Raw genomic sequence first — 19105 nt, forward strand, 5'->3', positions numbered from 1 at the left:
AGGGCCTTGAAATTAATTTGGTGTTTAACCGGAAGCCAGTGCAAAGATCTGAGAACTGTAGAAATGTGTTTTCTCTTCTTGGTGTTCGTAAATAATCCAGCAGCAGTGTTTTGGATGGTCCACAACTATCTAATGGTCTCATTGGCGACGCCAGATAGAAATGCATTACTGTAGTCCAGCCTGCGTGAGATGAACGCATGGATGATCTTTTGTAAATCATGCTAAGATTCTCATTTTCGACATGTTTTTGAGATGGTAGAATGAAATTAGGATGAACTATTCAGCTGTCCACATACATTTGGCCAAGTAGTGTAATTTAAAAAAAAAAAAAAAAGAGATTTAAAGACTGAAACAGCAGCAAAAGTGCAGTCTAAAAAATACAAATGCACAAACAGGCTTACATAAGACCATTTACAACCAGCAAAGACTCAAAGAGAACTGAAAACTCATCAAGTTTATTTTTAATAATTCATGCACAGAGAACTTCTATACTGTACTATGTACATTCTTCATTGTACGCTCTGAACTACTTCCTGTAAAGGGGGATGAGAGCTGGTGGAGGAAACCACAGGCACGCAAATGAGAAGTAGATGGCACGCAGTCTGGTTAGTTGGACTGGTGGTTTGTAGCTTAGTCACGGCGGGTGGCGCTATTTTGCTGAGATTCAAAATCTTTAAATTTGACCATATTCATAAATTGTCATTCTTAGTTTTTTAGTGAGATCTTTTCTGTCAGCATCTGGAACACCATCTGGAACACAGTAAGAATGCTGACAACCACAAGAGAAGTATTTTTAGTCTGAGGAACGGAAAAAAGGAAGTATAATATCAGATTAAAATGACATCACTTGGCCCAGACAGTCTATAGCCTGAAGATGAAATCTGAAGATTTAATCTTCTTTATCCAATCAACATTGATGCTGATCAAGTAAAACAACACATGTGGCTTACATGTTACAGCCACCAGTAGATCTCTTTAATAGTTTTCCCTGGCTCAGTATGTAGCACCAGCAGCTCCGGAGTCTCTGAATCTTTCCGTGGAAGTTGCTCATAACTCTCTACCTCATAAGATCACATTGAAAATTGACAAATTGTCAAAGAAGCAGTTGTTAAATATGCAAAAACATTGTCTTGTCTTGCTTCAAACCTAGCGAACCTACAGTTGTATCTCTTTACCTGTCCTTGAAGTATCAGAAAGTAAAATGAGAGAAAATCTATATTAGCAGTCAGCTGTTTTCAGCTGTACACAGCAGACAGACACAGTGAGAGACTAGCTGGTGAATATAATGGAGCATTTAGCAGCTAAAGAGCCAGGTATTTCCCTTTAAGTGTTTTTTGCGACCATAAACAGAGCTTAAAGTATGAGTTCATGCAAAAATACAAATTTGGTCATCATCTCCTCCGTCCCATGCTGATGGAAAGTCGGGTCAAAACATTTCTTGAGCTTCACAGCAAAACAGTGATGCAGCCTTCTCCTTAACAACTGAGGTAGCTGGGGACCTGTTTTAAAATGGGAAAACAACCACAAAACCACATCAAATGGCTCCATACAGCTCATCCAGCATAATCCAAGTCTCCAGAAGACCCCCAGATCCCAAATTGATTTGAAAAGACCAGAAATGTTTTATGGACTATGAAACATCAGCCGACTATCAGTTTTTCTTTTATGGGGAAAAAAAGTAACCTTTAAAAATGCTACTGTTATTTTGTACATCTATAAAAAATACATTACTGAATTATTCTTGTGAATTCTGTTTTCCTTAGACTATGATCAAAATCTATAATCATTGCATCCCTGGTACACAGCAGACAGACAGAGGTAGAGTCTAGCTGCTGAACAAAGTGGACAATGTAGCAGCTAGAGTCAGGTATTTCCCTTCAGGGGATGGTGGAGACCAAAAACAGAGCTAAAAGGCGAGTGAACAATAGGATAATATTCATCAGGTTGCCACAGCAACAACTCCAAATTCATGCTAACGTTGCTCAGAGTATGTTGGATGGGTAAATAAGCACCCTTTTGCTAACACGCTAGCCAGAATAACTTTATGAGGTGATAATATGTCAATGTTGTGATCAACATTTTTCACCATTTTCTGACATTTTATAGACCAAACAACTGATCGATCAGTGGAGAAATCAACAGTTTAATTGACAGTGAATGTTATGGTTAGTTGCAACCCAAGAAAAAGCCTTTCTGCTGGCTGTATTTCACAATATCAGCCACTGTAACACATCCTCCTGGGCAGAGTGTTGGTGTGTTGGCACGTTCTTTTCTGTGGGGAAACGAGCCACTAGTTTCAGAGGTGACTCATGCCTCAAAGCTGCTCGGTGTATCAGTCAGCACTGTCATAGCAACCAGCAAATACCCTTTATGACTCCTCGTAACACCCAAACACAGAACACATGGGCTTCCTCTGTGGAGGAAAACACAGAATACTACTGTAGTGACTGGTGCCTGCAGAGTCATAGTTACTGAGCTTGAGCAGTTCAAAATGATCTATAGCTGGTTCAATGCAGAAAAACAACTGATGTTCACTGTCGTGTTGTCTCAGGTTAATCTGTTACAGCCAGTGTAGATTTGTAATGGTGTTCATTTTGTCTCCCTCATACAGATTTTGACCTGTCCGATGCTTTGGATGACTTAGGTAAGTGACGTCCACGTATCTATTTATTTGCCATTATTATTATTATTGAGTGTTTGGAGTCAGGGTTGGATGGTATGTTGAAAGTTTTCCTATTGGCCACCGTCAGCCCAACAACCAGCAACTGACAATATATTTGTGCAGGTGTGTGTCCACCAAAGTTTGCTGGTTTAAGTCTAATATATAAACAAAATAAACTCACATAATGTCAAAAGAGGAGATAGTATTAAAATTGGGTACTTAGATTATCCCAAATTTCCAACAATGTCCACAAGTTTACTCAAAGTAAGGGTGCATTTCATTTTGTGCGAGTGAGGAGGCAAGTTGGTGAATCAAATCAAATCAAATCAAATCAAATTTTATTTGTATAGCCCAAATTCACAAATCACAGTTTGCCTCAGAGGGCTTTACAATCTGTACAGAGACGACACCCTCTGTCCTTCGACCCTCGATTCGAGTGAGGAAAAACTTGCCCCGGAAGAAACCTCAGGGAGAGCCACAGAGGAGGGATCCCTCTCCCAGGACGGACAGACGTGCAATAGATGTCGCATGTACAGAGCAGATCAACGAGATCACAATGTATTCAATTATAAGCGATGGTTGACAGGAGTGAAAGTACATGAGAAAGTGAATGAGACTAAACTAAACTAATGTGAATTAAACTTTAAAGTTTACCTTGTCTGCAGACATTTGTGCCTGAGTCATGTCAGACAGTATCGATAATGTTTATTCGTGTTACTTGTGCTAGTGTTTATTCGCCCCAAACAGCCAGATCACTTGCTGTACATTACCCGTAAACTAGAGAGCAATGGCATGCACAGAGGATGTGTTTGAATTCAGATGAACCTGACTGAACTCAGCACTCAGCAGAGACTCTGGTTCTGTCTCTCCTCTTTTTCCTCTCTCCTCTCTGTAATGTTACGTTCATGAAGTAAAGTACATTTTCCCTCCAGCTCCAGTCAGCAGTCAACATTAATGGTAATTTAATTTAATTCACCTTAAATTTGGTCTCGCTCGCTGACTGCCCTATCCTGGAGGGAGAGACAGACAACCAAAAGAAGCACACCGTTAGCTTGATCAAACCTATGGATTTCTCTTGTTTGAACACTATTGGAAACATTTAGGATAATGTAAGTAAGCAACTCAATAAACTATACAACCAAGGTATAGTTGTTTTTAGAAATTTTAATTCAGAATCTTAAACACAAAGTCGACAGAAACAAAATAAAACTCATCAAAACCATCCAGCTGTCCCAACAATCAGCAAATCTGGTTTGGTTAAAGTAAACCCATTATCCACTGAGTTATATGTGAAAATATTTTTGTAAAGAAGACCGGGTTGAGCGTGGGTACCGAGCCATTTAAAGGCTGGAGGAGGAGTTTTATTTTTTAAACAAGTAGATTTTTGGCAGTACACACTGCTTGTCCCCATCTCTCAGTCTAAACGAGTGTGTCTCTTGAACACCTGACTCAGTTGTTCTTTTGAGGCAGACCATTAAACAAGCCCAACCCTATAGAGAATCCAGTCAGCATAAGCAATGCACTGTAAAGAAGTATTGGAACAAGCAGATACAAGGTATATGTGATATGGCAATATCTTTGAAGCACCTGAAGGGGATGTGGGAATTCAGTCTTGACCTTGGAAACAGTCCAAAAATCCACTCACTAGCTTTGTTCCCGAGCTTTCATTCACATGTCACGGTCAGGGGTTGGGTTTTTACTCAGATGGAGATATCTCTGTTGTATTTGACCTTAGTATGGACAGCCCGTTCTCACTCCCACTATGTCAAACACAGCAGCCTGGCTGGATGTTCTGTGTGACGCTGCAGTAGCCTCATATCTGAAAACTCCACTCCAGTGCAGTAGTATGAAGAGCAAGAAATGTACAAATATGGGGTGGTTGAGGTGGTTTGGTGGGTCCTAACCATGACTTTCCCCCAGGAGTCTGGGGTTGGAGTCCTGGGTTTGACCAAGTAACAACACTGATTTAGTTTGTATTTGATTTTTTGGTCAAACTATTTCAGGTGAAATCTAAGATGACGCTGATTCTGGATATAAATGTTAACTTGCTGTCAGATAGTAATTGTGCTTTATTGTCTTCCTTCCTCAGCCCCACCAACACCTGCAAAACCCAAAGATCCGCCAAAGGCCCCAGAGAAGCCTAAAACTGATGGTTTGTATCCTCTTACCTGTTACAGAATAATATCTATTAATAAAAAGACAGGCTTTCTTGGAAGCGTTTAATCCTGATTTTTATCAAAGTTTACTTTCTGCAGTAACCTAAAAGAAAGCTGTGGCCTGTACATATGCAAGGATAAAAGTTGAACCAACATATCAGGCTGTAGTATCAGGGGTATAGTCATTTAACCAGTTTTCCCCATCGGCTCGTTTCAAGGTTTCATATTTAAATATAACTTAGATCTAGTGACTGCTGTCTATAATGTCCATGCAACATTGTATACCAACTTTTACCAGTCATACTGTTCACTGCATCAACCACAACAACACCACGACCCAGATGTTGTCATGCAGACAGGTGGCAAAGCTTCCTGTGGTTGTCTGTCTTCTGTTACATGAATGCACACTCAGTCCAGAGAGTGTGCAGTTGATGTGGCCTGAAGAGAGATCTTTCTGTTGAGGTGTTGCCAAATTCCCTTGCCTTTTCTGGAGATACTAGGGACTCCCTGAGAATGAATCCTCGTGACCAGAGTATACACAGACAATCTCATGCAGCCATGCTGTACTTTGGCACAGTGCTGCTTTGAGCTAAATGCTAATGTCAGAATGCTTACACACTCAAGAATGACAATATGGAGGACCATCAATGCCCAAATCAAAAATGAATAAAGGAACAGATAAATGACACTATAGATATATAAATTACATTTTGTCGGCATGCCAACATGCTGATGTAAACATATTTAATGCAATCCATGTTCACATCTTAGTTTGCTACTTCATTCATCGAACATAAAGTAGAGCTGGGGCTGAAGGGAATGTCAGTATCACTTGGATAACGTTTGTGTATGTGTCTCTTATAGGTGGCTTTGGACTGGACTTGGAGGATGCGTTCGGCCCAGGTAAAGCTGTTCCAATGTCTCTCTGATATGAATATGATGTATGGTTGTAATTAATTATGAGTCTGAGCAGTGTGAAGTTTTAATTGCTGATGCTTTCATGTTTAAATGCTAGTTTTACAATTTATACATAAAAGTGCAAATATAATATATTCTTTCTATTTTAATTCAAAATATAACATATGTAGCCATCAGCTGTATATTTAAGACCCTTTAACAGAATGTAGAATAACAACCGGAGACATTTTTTAACATTGAGCTGTTGTTAAATAGCTGATGAATCTGCCAGACAGTAAAATTTAGCTGACAAAACCCTTGCTCCATGCAAACATTGTCTGGTGCCACACACCATAATGTATCTGCTTTCTTTTTGTGTTTACCTAATTATGAATGCTGACACTATCTCTGTACCCACAGATCCCACGCCAAAACATGACAAGCCTGCTGTGAAACCTCCAAAGAGTGGAGATGGAGGAGGAGGTAAGTCAGCTCTTTTAATGCTTTTTTTCGATTTTCTCCATTTACATATGCAAAGTCAAACCGACAATGAATATATCCCACTGATTTAACATATCTGTGTTTTCTAGGTGGCTTTGATTTGGAGGATGCGTTTGGCCCAGGTAAAACTGCTGGATAGTCTCTGACTGATGCTTTCATGTTTTTACTATTTAAAAGCTTGTTTACATTTACTTAATTGTTGCCTATATCTCTCTCAATATATATTTTTGACAATTTTCATGCAAAAAGATCCCCTAAAAGTGCTGTATAGACCGTTTCAGTTAAAGAGGTGCTGAAAAAGAATGAAGACTAATGACATTAAACCCAGGTCAAGATAGTTACATACAATATTGATGGATTGATGCAGTCCTGAATTAAGATAAAAGGTATAATTCCCATCACATCAGAGGTAAATGAGACTGACTGTAGTATCCTATTATAAATAAAAGCCTGAATTTAGTCCAGTGTATTGTCGAACTGGCATCTCTGTCATGTTGATGTGGCCTGTCCAGCTTTTCTTTAAGTTCCTTATCACTTGAAAAAGGTTCCATTTGGCTAAGTGCAAAAACTCTCTGGTGCCACACACCATAATACAGCTGCTTCCTATATGTGTTTACCTGTTTATGAATGCTGACACTACCTGTACCCACAGATCCCCCAACCCCCAAACCTAACAAGCCTGCTGTGAAGCCTCCAATTAGTGGAGGTGAGTCTACAAATGTTTCTGACTGAATGTTTTAATCAATGAATGTATTCTAATAAGTATTATGTGTCTACACCTGATATATCTCATTCATCCATTGTTGTAGTTCATATGATTTATTTGGTAATGTGACGTTTCTGAACTGTTGTTTTTGGTTGAATTTCTTTCAGGTGGTGGAAGTTTTGATGACTCAGACTTGTTTGATATTGGCGGTGGTGGTGAATACAAGCCTGATCCAGGCCGCCCAGGTGGGAACCCATCAGGAGGTAAGACATCAGTACCATCCAAAACATTTCTCCATTTTGATTGGACTTCTTCTGCCACAGCTCTTTTTAACCTTGTTCTGCTTGTGGTGCCAGCTGCTCGAACACATTAGACTGTCTTCACACTGCAGGCTCTCACAGTTAAATATACACTGTTGATTTATTACAGCGCCCCCACATCCCAAAATTACATCTCAGTGTGCTGTTGACGCTTTGCAGTCCAACACAGTTTACACTTGAGTGCAATGGAAGAGAATTTTGATTATATGGTGATGATTATATGATATAACGTGTTCATATTGAATACATACAGACACGTTTAATGCTTGTGTTTACATTAGTGGCCATGGCTTTTCATAGAAAAAGGAGGCCTTTTGTTCAGTTTTTCCACAATGTTGGGGATTTAAAGGCGTCTGTTTCCATTGTACATTCCAACCCAAAGACACTGCCTGTTGTTGTGGACGGTCCTTCTTTGTGTCCGTTGTTTAGTCAGAGCATGGAAGTAATTATTTGTTCTTCTACCAAAGAAAGAAAAAGGAATAAAAAACCCACAGGCCTTCCAGCGTAATTAAAGCCACATGGTTGCTTTTCAGATCTGATTCTGCATGATCGTATACATGAAGCTGCGACTCCAGGAACCTGTTATTAACTGCAGCTTACTGCACACACAGTCTCTGAGCTGGGATTTTATTTCTGGCGAATAAAACGTGTAGAAGAGGAAGCACAGTAACTGCATTCTGTTTAGAGAGCCAATGCAACAGTAATACCCAGAGTTTCACTAAAGCCCACCCTCAGGATTCTGCTGTAGGAAGTATTAATGGAAGTACAATAAAGTTTCTAACTTGACCATTCTCCTTTTTTTCTTTTTTTTGTAAATCCAGGTGGAGGTGACCCTGGCTACGATCCTAACAGTACGTTTTATTGTTTTATTTTTAATTCTACTGTGTCATAAAAATGGTTGTTAGCTTTAGTTAATGGTCATGAGGAGAGCCACCAAACTGTTGTATAATGTATTCTGTGACTAAAAACTTTGGTGAGCCTCTGACTTTTTATTAAGTGACATCATCAAATCAGAATATTGATTTATCCAGTATTCTACCATCCTGACCTAAAAACATTCCCCTCAACCTCAACCTTAGATGCATAAAATGGTAAACATCATGAGCATGTTAGCATTAGCATTCAGATCAAAACTAGAAAGCATCTTGGACTCTGGGGACGAAGCGGTTACATGGCCAACGCCTTAAACCTCTTGGCCAACAGGATGAGTCTATGAAAAACATGTCATTGTTAGGATATGTAGTATCTGGTGCTTTTGGAGTTTGACTCAAACCAGGGTCTAAAGGGCTGTCCACACCAAGAACAATCACTACTGATGAATGTTATCATTCCCTCAACAGTGGTGCCGAGCACTCGCTCCAGCTTTATCAGCAGTTTAGGAAAAAAGATATTGATGACATGCTGTACGTTGCACAGAGAAACAGAAACCGGGCAGAAACAGAACCTTCTTGGTTGAGTTACAACAACAAAGAGGGTTCTGTTTTATGCAATTTTTCAAAGATGAGAGGAGTCAAGATAATTCAACACTTGTTACAAGAGTTAAACAAATTAATATTTTTTTAGGGCTGTTAATATAACGTGTTCATTTCGTTTAAATAAAACCAAAAAGAAAAAGAAAAACAACAAAAATAACATGCAGATTCATCTGGCTCCCTGACACCCCTTGACCAGCAGCTTTGTAAACATGATGGAGGCAGATGACTAAACTGAGCCATATATTCATATAGAAGGACTGATGAACTGCTGAGCAAATTCTCTGCAGGGGTGCTTACCCTACGCCATAGCCTGATGTGCACCTCCCCAGAAATGCACACACGTCACAGTGGCGCGGACCTGTGCTCAGCGACGGTACTAGTAACTGGGATTGTGACCTGTAGTTTCCCCAATAAACACACTACACTCTTTGGCTGTTGCAGTCTCTCCTGACTGGATGGCTCTTCTTGGATTATACCCCTCCTCTGGAGTCTCCCTGCAGACACTCTGCCTGTCCGCTCTCTCCAGCCCAGATACACTGCTGTGAGCTGAAGGAGTCGGTGTGTTTAAAGGGGAAAGTACGGCTGGCAATCCGCTCACCACTAACCAGACTAACCAGGGTACATGTATAAATGCACCATTCAATGTAGGTCACTTGCGTAGGTTACAGCATCGGCTCTGTGTGGAGCCTACACGCAAACAAAAATTGACTTTTCATTATAACACCAAAAGCCAAAATTGGTGGATGATCTAAAAGTCTCAGATTCTACTGTAATTTTTTTTAGCACAAGATTAAGTTATTTGTCAAGAATTGTAAAACGTCAGGAAAGATCATAAAAATACTAAAACACACTGAAGTGGGGCTTCAAAAAACACCCAGATGGAAGTGTTTTTTTTTGCAATTTATGCATCAAGGAATTTTTGTGCCATCGATGTACTCAAAGCTTAAAATATCAGCTCTTCTTAAAGTTTAGAATGTCCATTTATTCATTGATTCACTTATTCACTTATCTGCCAAAATACATTTGCACTGAAATATTTTTAAATGCTGATCTACTTGACAGCCCTAATTTTTTTATGAGTAAACATCAGTTATCTTGGTGATGGTCCGTAACATCAGTCTATAACATCAGTATAGACGACAGGAACTTCAGAAAACCCCATCATGTAAAATGTTGTTTCTATGTGTAGTTAACAGCCTTATATGTTATATAAGCATGTAAAAAGATGCAAAAATAACCAAGGCTGAGTTAGTTAAAAAAAATTATTGTAATCACTCCTGCAATATTATTTTGTAGAAAAATATCCCCAAATCAAGCTAATTAATGACCCTGTAAATTCAGGATGGATTGGCTGTCAGTGTTTCTATAATCCATCAAGTCAATCTGAAAGTGATCCCGAAGATATCGTTAACCACTGTCGTTGTTGTTATCGTTGTGGTGTTAACTTCTCCACCCACTGCAGTCAGAATAGTTTCTGAAAAGATCAATTTCTAGTCATTGTCGTAGTGTTTGTCTTCTTTGTGTGGACGGCCCTGGAAAGTCAGGATATCCAGATATATTTTAATCTGTCTCTTGTGAATCCTTCAACTTTATGGGAGTACAAAAACAATAGCTGGAGTGACCCTTCAATCATGTGTATGTGCAGGTCTCTTCAGATTTGACCATTGATGCACAGTTGAGTGTGTACTGTATAAATCTCGTCCTGAACACTGGAGATTGATTTGTGTTCTCTGTTCCTGACAGGTGGAGCTGATCAGCCTCAAGGTAAATGCATTTCCAATCTTGGTGCACTTCCTGTCTTTGTGTCTTTGCTTTGTTAGTATCAGTGTGGGTCTCATTATGTCTTCCTGCACAACTCTAAATTCTTTGTTGGGACATTCCTGTTTCCCATCTTAGAGGAAGTTGTGTTCACTCCATCAAACAGCTTTTTTTTGTGTTTGGACATGCTGCCTTGGCATATTGATTTGTTGTTATGTTTGTGGCTTTGAAAGCAGCTCATTACTTTGGTGTCATAACTTTATTGATAGCATCTTGACAAAGGAATTGTCACTAAAACTTTGATCAGTTGCATTTAGTTTGAATTCATTAGACAAAATGTAGGATTGATTGACAGCTGGCTTCAGTTTCACACTGGTACATTCTTCTTGTTGGTCCCACTGGTCTGGTTTATTTGGCTAAAACCCTGCTACGATTGTGTGTCGTTGCAGATCCAGACCTTCTGTGGGGCCAAATCCTGAAGATGCTAAATGCTAACATGCCAGAGGAATTCTATATGTGGATTTCCAACTTAAAGCAAACCATAGCACCTTTGTTAGAGAGGGTCTTGGATCTGCTGCATGCTATGCCATGAATCATCAGTCCATAAGCTCTGATCGCCTCTCACGTCTGAGGTTGCACTCGTCTAGTGGTTTACAAATGTTTGGCTTAATGTCTGACTCAGTCTCCGAAAAAAAATGTGGTGTTTGTAAAGTCAAGAATCAGAGAGGATTCATGTTTGGATACGTTTGGATACTTTTCTATTGTTTCTTGCAGTTTTTAAAGTTGTATTGAGGGGTTGTTTTTTTTTTTTGCAGTGCAGGTCTAAACTCTGTTACTAACATTCAGGATTCAGTTTGCTGGATGCACTTCCTGTGCCCTTTATCCTCTGACTTATGAGCAATCAGAGCTGCAGTTTAATTGCCATTATAAAATGTTGGCAGTAAACGTTTCTGCAAACCAACGATACGTCCACATTTGTACCTGTCATAGGCTACAAACCATATTCACATTACATGTTTCTGCCAAGACAGTGACTGCAGTTCAGACTGCATGCGAACATTTGCAAATGTGACACTGCTGGATATTTTTAAGGACACCTCAGGACATTTCCCAGATGGGGTTAGGTTTAAAAATTTACTCAATATGAGTAATTACAAGTTAAAGGAGTAAAATCGATAAAAAGGCAAAATCACAGAAAGAGAGAAAGAAAGAAAGAAAGAAAGAAAGAAAGAAAGAAACACAAATAAAGAGATAAATAAAAGAAAAAAATCAGTAACGTACAATAAGAAAAAATCATTCCATGAGAGGAATTAAAAACAGATAGATAAGAATGATCTTTTCCTGACCCTAACCCTGAGTTGCTTTTAAGCCTCAACCTAACCAGACCATCAGCGCAGCATTGTCACAGCATAAAGTAAAAAATTGAACCTAAAGAAACTTAAAGTCGCAACATACAGAAATTTAAGGTTTCAACTAGGGCTGTACCATATTGGAAAAAAACTGACACAGGAAATCTTTTTTTTTTACGTGACATATATTGCAATATGATCAGAAAAATAACTCCATTGTTGCGCTCATCGTGATGTCGATGATGAACCGATATATCTTGCATTCCTTGTTTCTACTTATCTGTGGGTTGCAGAAACGTACATTGTCGACATTTATTCTGGCGATTGGTTTGCTCTGCTTCAGCTGGAAAACCTATGAGATTGGTGTAAAATATATTGAACCACCATTCTAAGACTGGTAATGCTTGTAGCACTGAACCACCCAGACAGTTAAAACCAGCAGCGCTGCAAGAAATCTTATAGCATCGGCTTTAACCGTTTGATTCTGGACTTACCAGACTTCCAAGGGTTGGGTGTGTACAGTACATACATTCCTTTTTCATTCACTCTCCACCCAGCTCTAATGCTCATAAAGTGCCATTAGTCATCATATACTTTTACTGTACAGCATTAATATTGCAGTGGAGTGTGAACTCATGTTACCTTTCTTTTTAATGTGTGGAACAGACTGCACCACACACACATTTATTAGTGGATCGGGTACTTTTCTGTAAATAGAATGAGTTCATGTTGGGTTTTTGGATGCGTGTACTTCATTGTTGTCCTGTTTTTCTATTTAGCACAAATGAAGCTCATATGACAGAAAATGAAGTGTGTGATCTGGTGATTAGAGCGCTCTGACTGAAGAGCTTCAGTAACCCTGCTTGTGTTTGCATCTTTACAAAGCAAAGTCATGGTTTGTGAGTGTTTCATGTTGTCAGCACTTCATGCCAGGGCGCACCTTGGTTTCTGCCTGTGGCCTCAGAGTCAGTTTAACTCCTTGGATCCTCCGCAGTCAGTAGCAGTCTGCACACATTCTTAACATACCAAACATTCACAGCACTGTGCTGAGAGAGCCAACATGTAGACCAGTGGCCCGCAAAGATGATCTTCTCCACATTTAAGATGTGATCATTTGATCAGGTGATGGTTTCCCTTTTGGCACTTCTAAGTTTCTGAGTAGTTCTTTGTGCAGGATATTTATTTTTGGTGGGTTCTTTGTAGTTGAATAATTTCTGTCCTTCGAGTCTTTATGGATTTTGTTACATTGCTGCATGATTACATTGTAAGAAGGTCATGAGATGTGTGATACATTCTGAATAAATGAAACCAGTGGAGCAGTCAGCCTTCAGTTCATAATATGATTGATATGATCCATGCATGCAAGGAAGATGGAGACCCAGCTGACCAAAGCAGGTATTATGGGAAACTGGCACAGGTCCCCAGACCGTCAGGGGCCCCCCAAGGGCTTCAGTGATTGATTGGATTAAATTTGCACCCTGTCTTGTTTTAGTTTTAAAACCTTTGATATCAATATAATGCTCATGTGGTGATTATTATCAACGCTTTGAATGTCATTCTTAAGCATCTTAACTCATAAATCACAGTCAAACTGAACACAGATCATAGTTATAGAATCACTGTGTGTCACTCTTTCCAGTTGTGATAATTTTCATCCACATCTGCAGTAATTCAGTTTAGTGTTGCTGGTTTCCATGGTAACAATGTCCACGCCTAGGTGACTTGTGTTCATGTGCTCTCAGATTTACCAGTAAGACAGATTTCTCAATGGAGAAATTCACATGAATCCCCTCTGAAATCAGAACAGCTGGGAAAGTCTGAGAACATTTTGGTACATGAGTTATAGGAACATGATGGACAAATGTAAACATTGGGTTGATGGTAAGAAACTTTTACCAAACTCATGTATTAGTAGTCATATGTATCGTTTCCTATGCTTTTCCTCATCACTCAAATATTGGAAACAACTAACAGCGCGTTGTCAAAACAGTTTTCCAACAGCATAAAGATGGAAAACAACCTCTTTTTGGTGTCCATGTTGCTGTCACATTTCAACATGACGCACATAAACACATCATAACTGTTGCATCATATCACCTGTAGCAACTGCAGTTCCAAGACTCTTCACATGTTTATCCCAAATCCATATAAGGATGCATAGGAAGGATAACATCTATGAGTACAATATGTATCATATCATATGTATCATATATGTGTGTGTGTGTGTGTGTGTGTGTGTGTGTGTGTATATGTAAACAGTGTTTATTACACACATAGTATATGTATATGTATGTGTGTATGTGTGTGTGTGTGTGTGTATGTATGTATGTATGTATGTATGTATGTATATATATATATATACACATACATATACTGTGTGCAGTGTGTGTAATAAACACAATAACATTATATGAACTACATATGATGAAATGGAAGAGAATATCCTGATATAGCATATAATCCAACAGTATGAAAGCACAATAATAACAGTAGCAATAAATGACAGTATTGTTATTATGAATGTCAAATAAAATATTGTAATGAATGTGTTACTTAATAACACGCAATAACACTTCAGTGATATTTATGGACCTCAAGGCTCACCCTCCCCTGTAATAGTGTGATCATACAGCTGTATTCATGTTATGGGGCAATTAGCTCTCAAAGAAAAAATTCCTTTTTGCTAGTCTTAACTCCCTTCCCCTGGAAGTACTGTCCGACCAATAACAATCAGTCCCATCAGTAGTTATGAAACCTAGTCCAGCAAGCAGGGCGACCCTTAGTAACGACCTAGCAACAGAGATGTTATCTAGTCCCTGCAGTCCCTGTTGAGTCAGCCTTGAGCTGACGTAAATGCTCTCCAGAGGTCGTGGGATTTCCCAAACTGAGTAAATACCAAACATATAAACACAAAACTGCCTCGCAAGCTCAGTCTTGTTGTTACTAAGATACCTGCTAAAAAAACAAACATTTCCATGGACATATTTAACTAGAATTTGCTCACATGTTGTGTATTAACTGACATATGTTATGTCACAGAACAAAACCTGAAAATCTCTTCGGGTTGTGGAAACCACAGAGCAAGTGCAACATTAAGCCAAGTACTGGTCTAGAGTTATTGTTATCCACAGAATATGATTTTTATATCCAGAGGACAGTGACACACTCCTTTATGCACTCATACACAGATACTACCTAAAAGAGAGAAACAGCTGAGTGTTGAAAGGGTTAATATGCATGTGTGTGTGTGTGTGTGTGTGTGCGTGTGTGTGTGTGTGGCAAACTACAGGCAGGATAGGATTCAGCCCCTTGGGGTTAATGTGGCACTGAATGATGATTGAAAAAGAAGCAGCTCCTTCAGGTGTCCTGTTTGTGGGTGGGAGCAGACTGCGTCCACATGCTCAGCATTTCCCAGCAGTAAGTCATGCTGTAGGCTGGTATCCTCCTCTACTTTTCTGCTTGTTTTCGTGCCCAGGCAACGCCCTATTTTAGTACAGGGCACCATCACAAGACACACCTCCCCCTCATGACTCACTGTGGTTTCAAAGTCATGCCGGTTAGCTTATTATTCATGCAGCCTTGTGTCTGTTACAGTGGGATCCCTTTGTGTGTGTGCTGCCTCTGTGCCACACCCTGCCTCGGAGCTTGGGTGTGTTTGGTTTTCACCCTTAATCCTTTTTCTAGACTCTGTTCTTTCTTTTATTCACGTGTTTGTTTTACCACTGACATCCATTCTCCCTCATTTGACACCAACACTTAATGTATTATGTATGTTCTGTCTTTTACTTTACTACACTTGAACTGCAGCTTTACCTGAGAGCGAAAACTTTCTGCAAAAACTTTCTGTCATCAGAAGCTACTGACCGCCACCTTGTGGAAAACTGAGGTTATGGCAGCTCACAGTTTAGGAAACAAGCTGTTTATTTATGAAACTTTCATCAACTATTTATTGAAGAATTACACAAAAAAAAAAATGCCATTAAGTTCACTATTAAGAGAGAAAAAGTCTTTCCTAAAAGTGAGATACAAGAAGAACTGATCACATGATTAATCACGTTTACCAGGACAGGAAGTCAAACTTCTGCCACATTATTCTTTAACATAATTTCTCACAGTTTGTCTAAAAAGGGTTTTTGTGTGTGTGATTATCTCAAATCTAACATGAACTGAACACTCAAATATATTAACATGAAGAGGAATGAAATTATGGAAGAATTGTTGAAATGTAAAACAAAAAGAAAAGCAAACTTCAGTATGGAGGATATTCAGCTGCTGGTAGAAGTAGAGACAACATGTTGTTGGGACAATGAAGATGATTAATTAATTAGTTGTCAACCATTTTCATAACCAATTGAACAGTTTGAGTGATTTCTCAAGGGAAAAAACAAATCCAGAACACAAAAAGTACCACACAAATGTCTGTCTTGAAGGTAATGACAGTATGTGTCGGCCTGTAGATAAGAGGAATAAACCCTAAGTGATAATAGCCGAGGGCTCAAAGGGTTGATAAATCTTCACGTTGTTGTTTGTATTAAGGTGCAAAGATGAATCGATTAGTTGTCAACCATTTTGATAATTGATTAACTGGTTGGGTAAGTTTTAAGAAAAGAAAATGTAATTCTCTTTGGGTTGTGGACAAAACAAGACAATTGAGGACGTCATCTTTGGCTTTTTACAACATTTTCTTACATTTTATAGATCAAATAACTCACAATTAATCAAGAAAATATTTGTTAGTTGCAGCCTTAGTTTGCTATGGTGATTGCAAACAAAACAAAAGTACTGACATCCTATCATGTGTGTTGTGTAGTTAAAAACTCAGCTGTAAATAGTTGGCTCAAACTACCTTAATACTACATTCTGAATTAGACACATTGCATCAGATAACAGTCTGATTAAAACAGGCCCAGAAGAGCCTGGTAGTTCTATTTGAACTGTAAACTGAGTCTATAAAAGCCCATTGTGCTGTAACAGTGTGTTCGGTCCTGTTTGTCCTAGAAGCTGGGTCAGGACAGATTGCAGGAATTGCCAGCGCCATAGGGGTGGCTCTGCTGGGAGCAGCGTCCAGTTACTTCGCTTATCAGAAGAAAAAGCTCTGCTTCAAGCTGCAGGGAGGTCAGTATGTTTTTCTGAATTTCCATATTTTATAGACAATATATCATTTATAAACAATAATAGAGCGAAACGTAAAATGAAGTGTAATACTGATATCACAGCAGGTGTTGTCACTGATGAAATGTTCTTTATTCAGGCCAAGATCCAGAGATGGGTAAAAGAAATCATGGTAATCAGTCTGATCCTCAAGGTACGTTTCTTTGTTCATTCCAATGACTCACCCAAGTATATTTGGTGACCCATTTAAGCATTGTATACTACTGTAAGAATGTTGCCATATGCAATCGATCAACTAGTGTACAAGATGGTTGACAAATAAAAGTCAGGTATGCAGTGTTAGGAAGGTTTTGCTCCACCATGAGCCTCCACAGCAGCTTCAGTGCTCCTAGTCAGAGATTCTAACACCATTGCTTCACATCTCCAATTGGCGTTGAGCATGTATAAACATGTCTTTATAAAGTGAATTATGCACAAATAATGGGCGCGACTTCCGCTGCGTCCTGTCACTTAACTGGAACAAAGCGACTGGTGCAGCATATCATTCGTTCCTGAACATCTAGGTCAGAGACTTCGTCTTTATATCGTGTGAATACTACTGTTATTACTGTCAGCCCACTTAGCTTCTTAACTTCGTAACCAGTCTCCTCGCTGTCAGATAAATGTAGTGCAGAGAAAAGTAGAATATTTCCCTTTGAAATGTATTGAAATAGAAGTATAAAGAATGGGATAGAAATACTAAAGTAAAGTACAGGTAACTCACAATGTTTTTGTTCTTTTATGTTAAAAGTTTGCAGGCCTCAAAATCAAATTTGCATACCCCAGAGATTAGCTTCATCTTATCACTTCACTGTATCTATGAGGGGACATTCTTAAAGATACTCAAGCAAAGTAACCAAACCCAAATATGTGTGTAGCCTGACACCAAGTGGTCACCTGCAGGTAGTGACTGTTTACTTCAGTTACAGACTCTTTGCATTCACTGTTCTGTGTTTCTAATTCCAGTGTTCAGCAACCTGCTCAGGACGTCCTAGACACCTTGTGCACCCTCGCACAAGACAAGTCAGTGACCTCCTCTACAAAACTCAACTGTGTTCAACTTTCAATCATATTGTTGCCTTTGCTCTGAAAAACGAGACTTTTCCCGGGTCTTTAAAGTTAATTGTGTTAATTTTTTCACTCAACAAACTCATATCCTCGTCAGTGGAGCTGCTTCGATTCCGTCGGTTAGGGTGGTTTTGCAAAGAGCTTTGTGCCCGTGTGCTTTGTCTGTGTGTGACTACTGTACACATGAATACATTGTTATGTCTTCCTAACAACTAATTCTAACACTCTAGATACTGCAAATAAGTGCGTTTAGTTTAAGGTAGGTGCTACATGTGTTGGGTTTACTGCATCATACAAGCTGCAGCTGGCATCTAAGAAGGATCGAACAAAACTTGGGTGTTTTCATCTAATCGGCTCAGAATGTATGTAGAGTATTTTCTTCTTTTTGCCTTAAATTTAAAAAAACGGAAGAAAAAAAACTGTGGTGTCATTCTTATCTGTCTCTGCGATATCTGCCTTTATCATTTTTTTGTGAACTAACCCTTTAACGCACACATCAGTCTGCCTAAAGCATGTACTGTAACTTCTCAAATAAAAGCAGGTATTTGAGTAAAGTCAGCACAATTAAAACAAAGGCGGGTCACTTATTAAAGGATAACTACCGTTTTTTACAACCTGGACCTTATTTCTAGCAAAATATATGATCATTTACTCACCCAGATAACTTTGGTGTCATTTGAAGTCGTTCGAAGGAAATTAGATCCAGTGTAGCGCCGATATATCCATATAATGCTAGTGACGGGGCATCGACACACAGTCTCTATATAACGCATTATCTGCCACGAAACTAGTTCATTTCACCAATATTTTGTTACGATACGCTAGTGCTATTCCCCTCTGAGTCCAGGCTCGTCTGTTATCAACATCCGGGGTCAAACTAGCAGTAGCAGCTACAGGTAAACAAGCCGGCTGTCGCGGGTGCGCGCGCAGCTCAGAGACGACATCTTCCAGGTCAGAGGTAGTAGATCAGCCTACAGACCCCGGATGTTGACAATAGACGAGCGCGGACTCAGAGGGGAATAGCACTAGCGTATCGTAACAAAATATTGGTGAAATGAACTA

General features: G+C 39.3%; 1 protein-coding gene across 4 annotated transcripts in view; it reads left to right on the plus strand.

Moving 5' to 3' along the window:
- The window catches only part of cd99 (CD99 molecule), a 33252-nt gene extending 14454 nt beyond the window's left edge, over positions 1–18798 (plus strand). Inside the window, exons 3-14 of one of the 4 annotated variants that reach the window (XM_084346800.1) lie at positions 2612–2644; positions 4752–4814; positions 5683–5721; positions 6136–6198; positions 6306–6338; positions 6869–6922; positions 7090–7185; positions 8064–8093; positions 10461–10481; positions 16826–16939; positions 17076–17129; positions 17942–18798. In XM_084346800.1, the coding sequence (XP_084202926.1) occupies positions 2612–2644; positions 4752–4814; positions 5683–5721; positions 6136–6198; positions 6306–6338; positions 6869–6922; positions 7090–7185; positions 8064–8093; positions 10461–10481; positions 16826–16939; positions 17076–17129; positions 17942–17970 (629 nt within the window). In that variant the 3' untranslated portion in view covers positions 17971–18798. Of the gene's footprint in view, positions 1–2611; positions 2645–4751; positions 4815–5682; positions 5722–6135; positions 6199–6305; positions 6339–6868; positions 6923–7089; positions 7186–8063; positions 8094–10460; positions 10482–10924; positions 13285–16822; positions 16940–17075; positions 17130–17941 lie in introns of those variants that run through there. The other 3 variants (XM_084346799.1, XM_084346801.1, XM_084346802.1) reach the window with 3 other exon arrangements.
- The last annotated feature ends 307 nt before the right edge of the window (positions 18799–19105 follow it).

This window comes from Pagrus pagrus, assembly GCF_965226575.1.
Source record: "Pagrus pagrus genome assembly, chromosome: 24".
NCBI lineage: Eukaryota > Metazoa > Chordata > Actinopteri > Spariformes > Sparidae > Pagrus > Pagrus pagrus.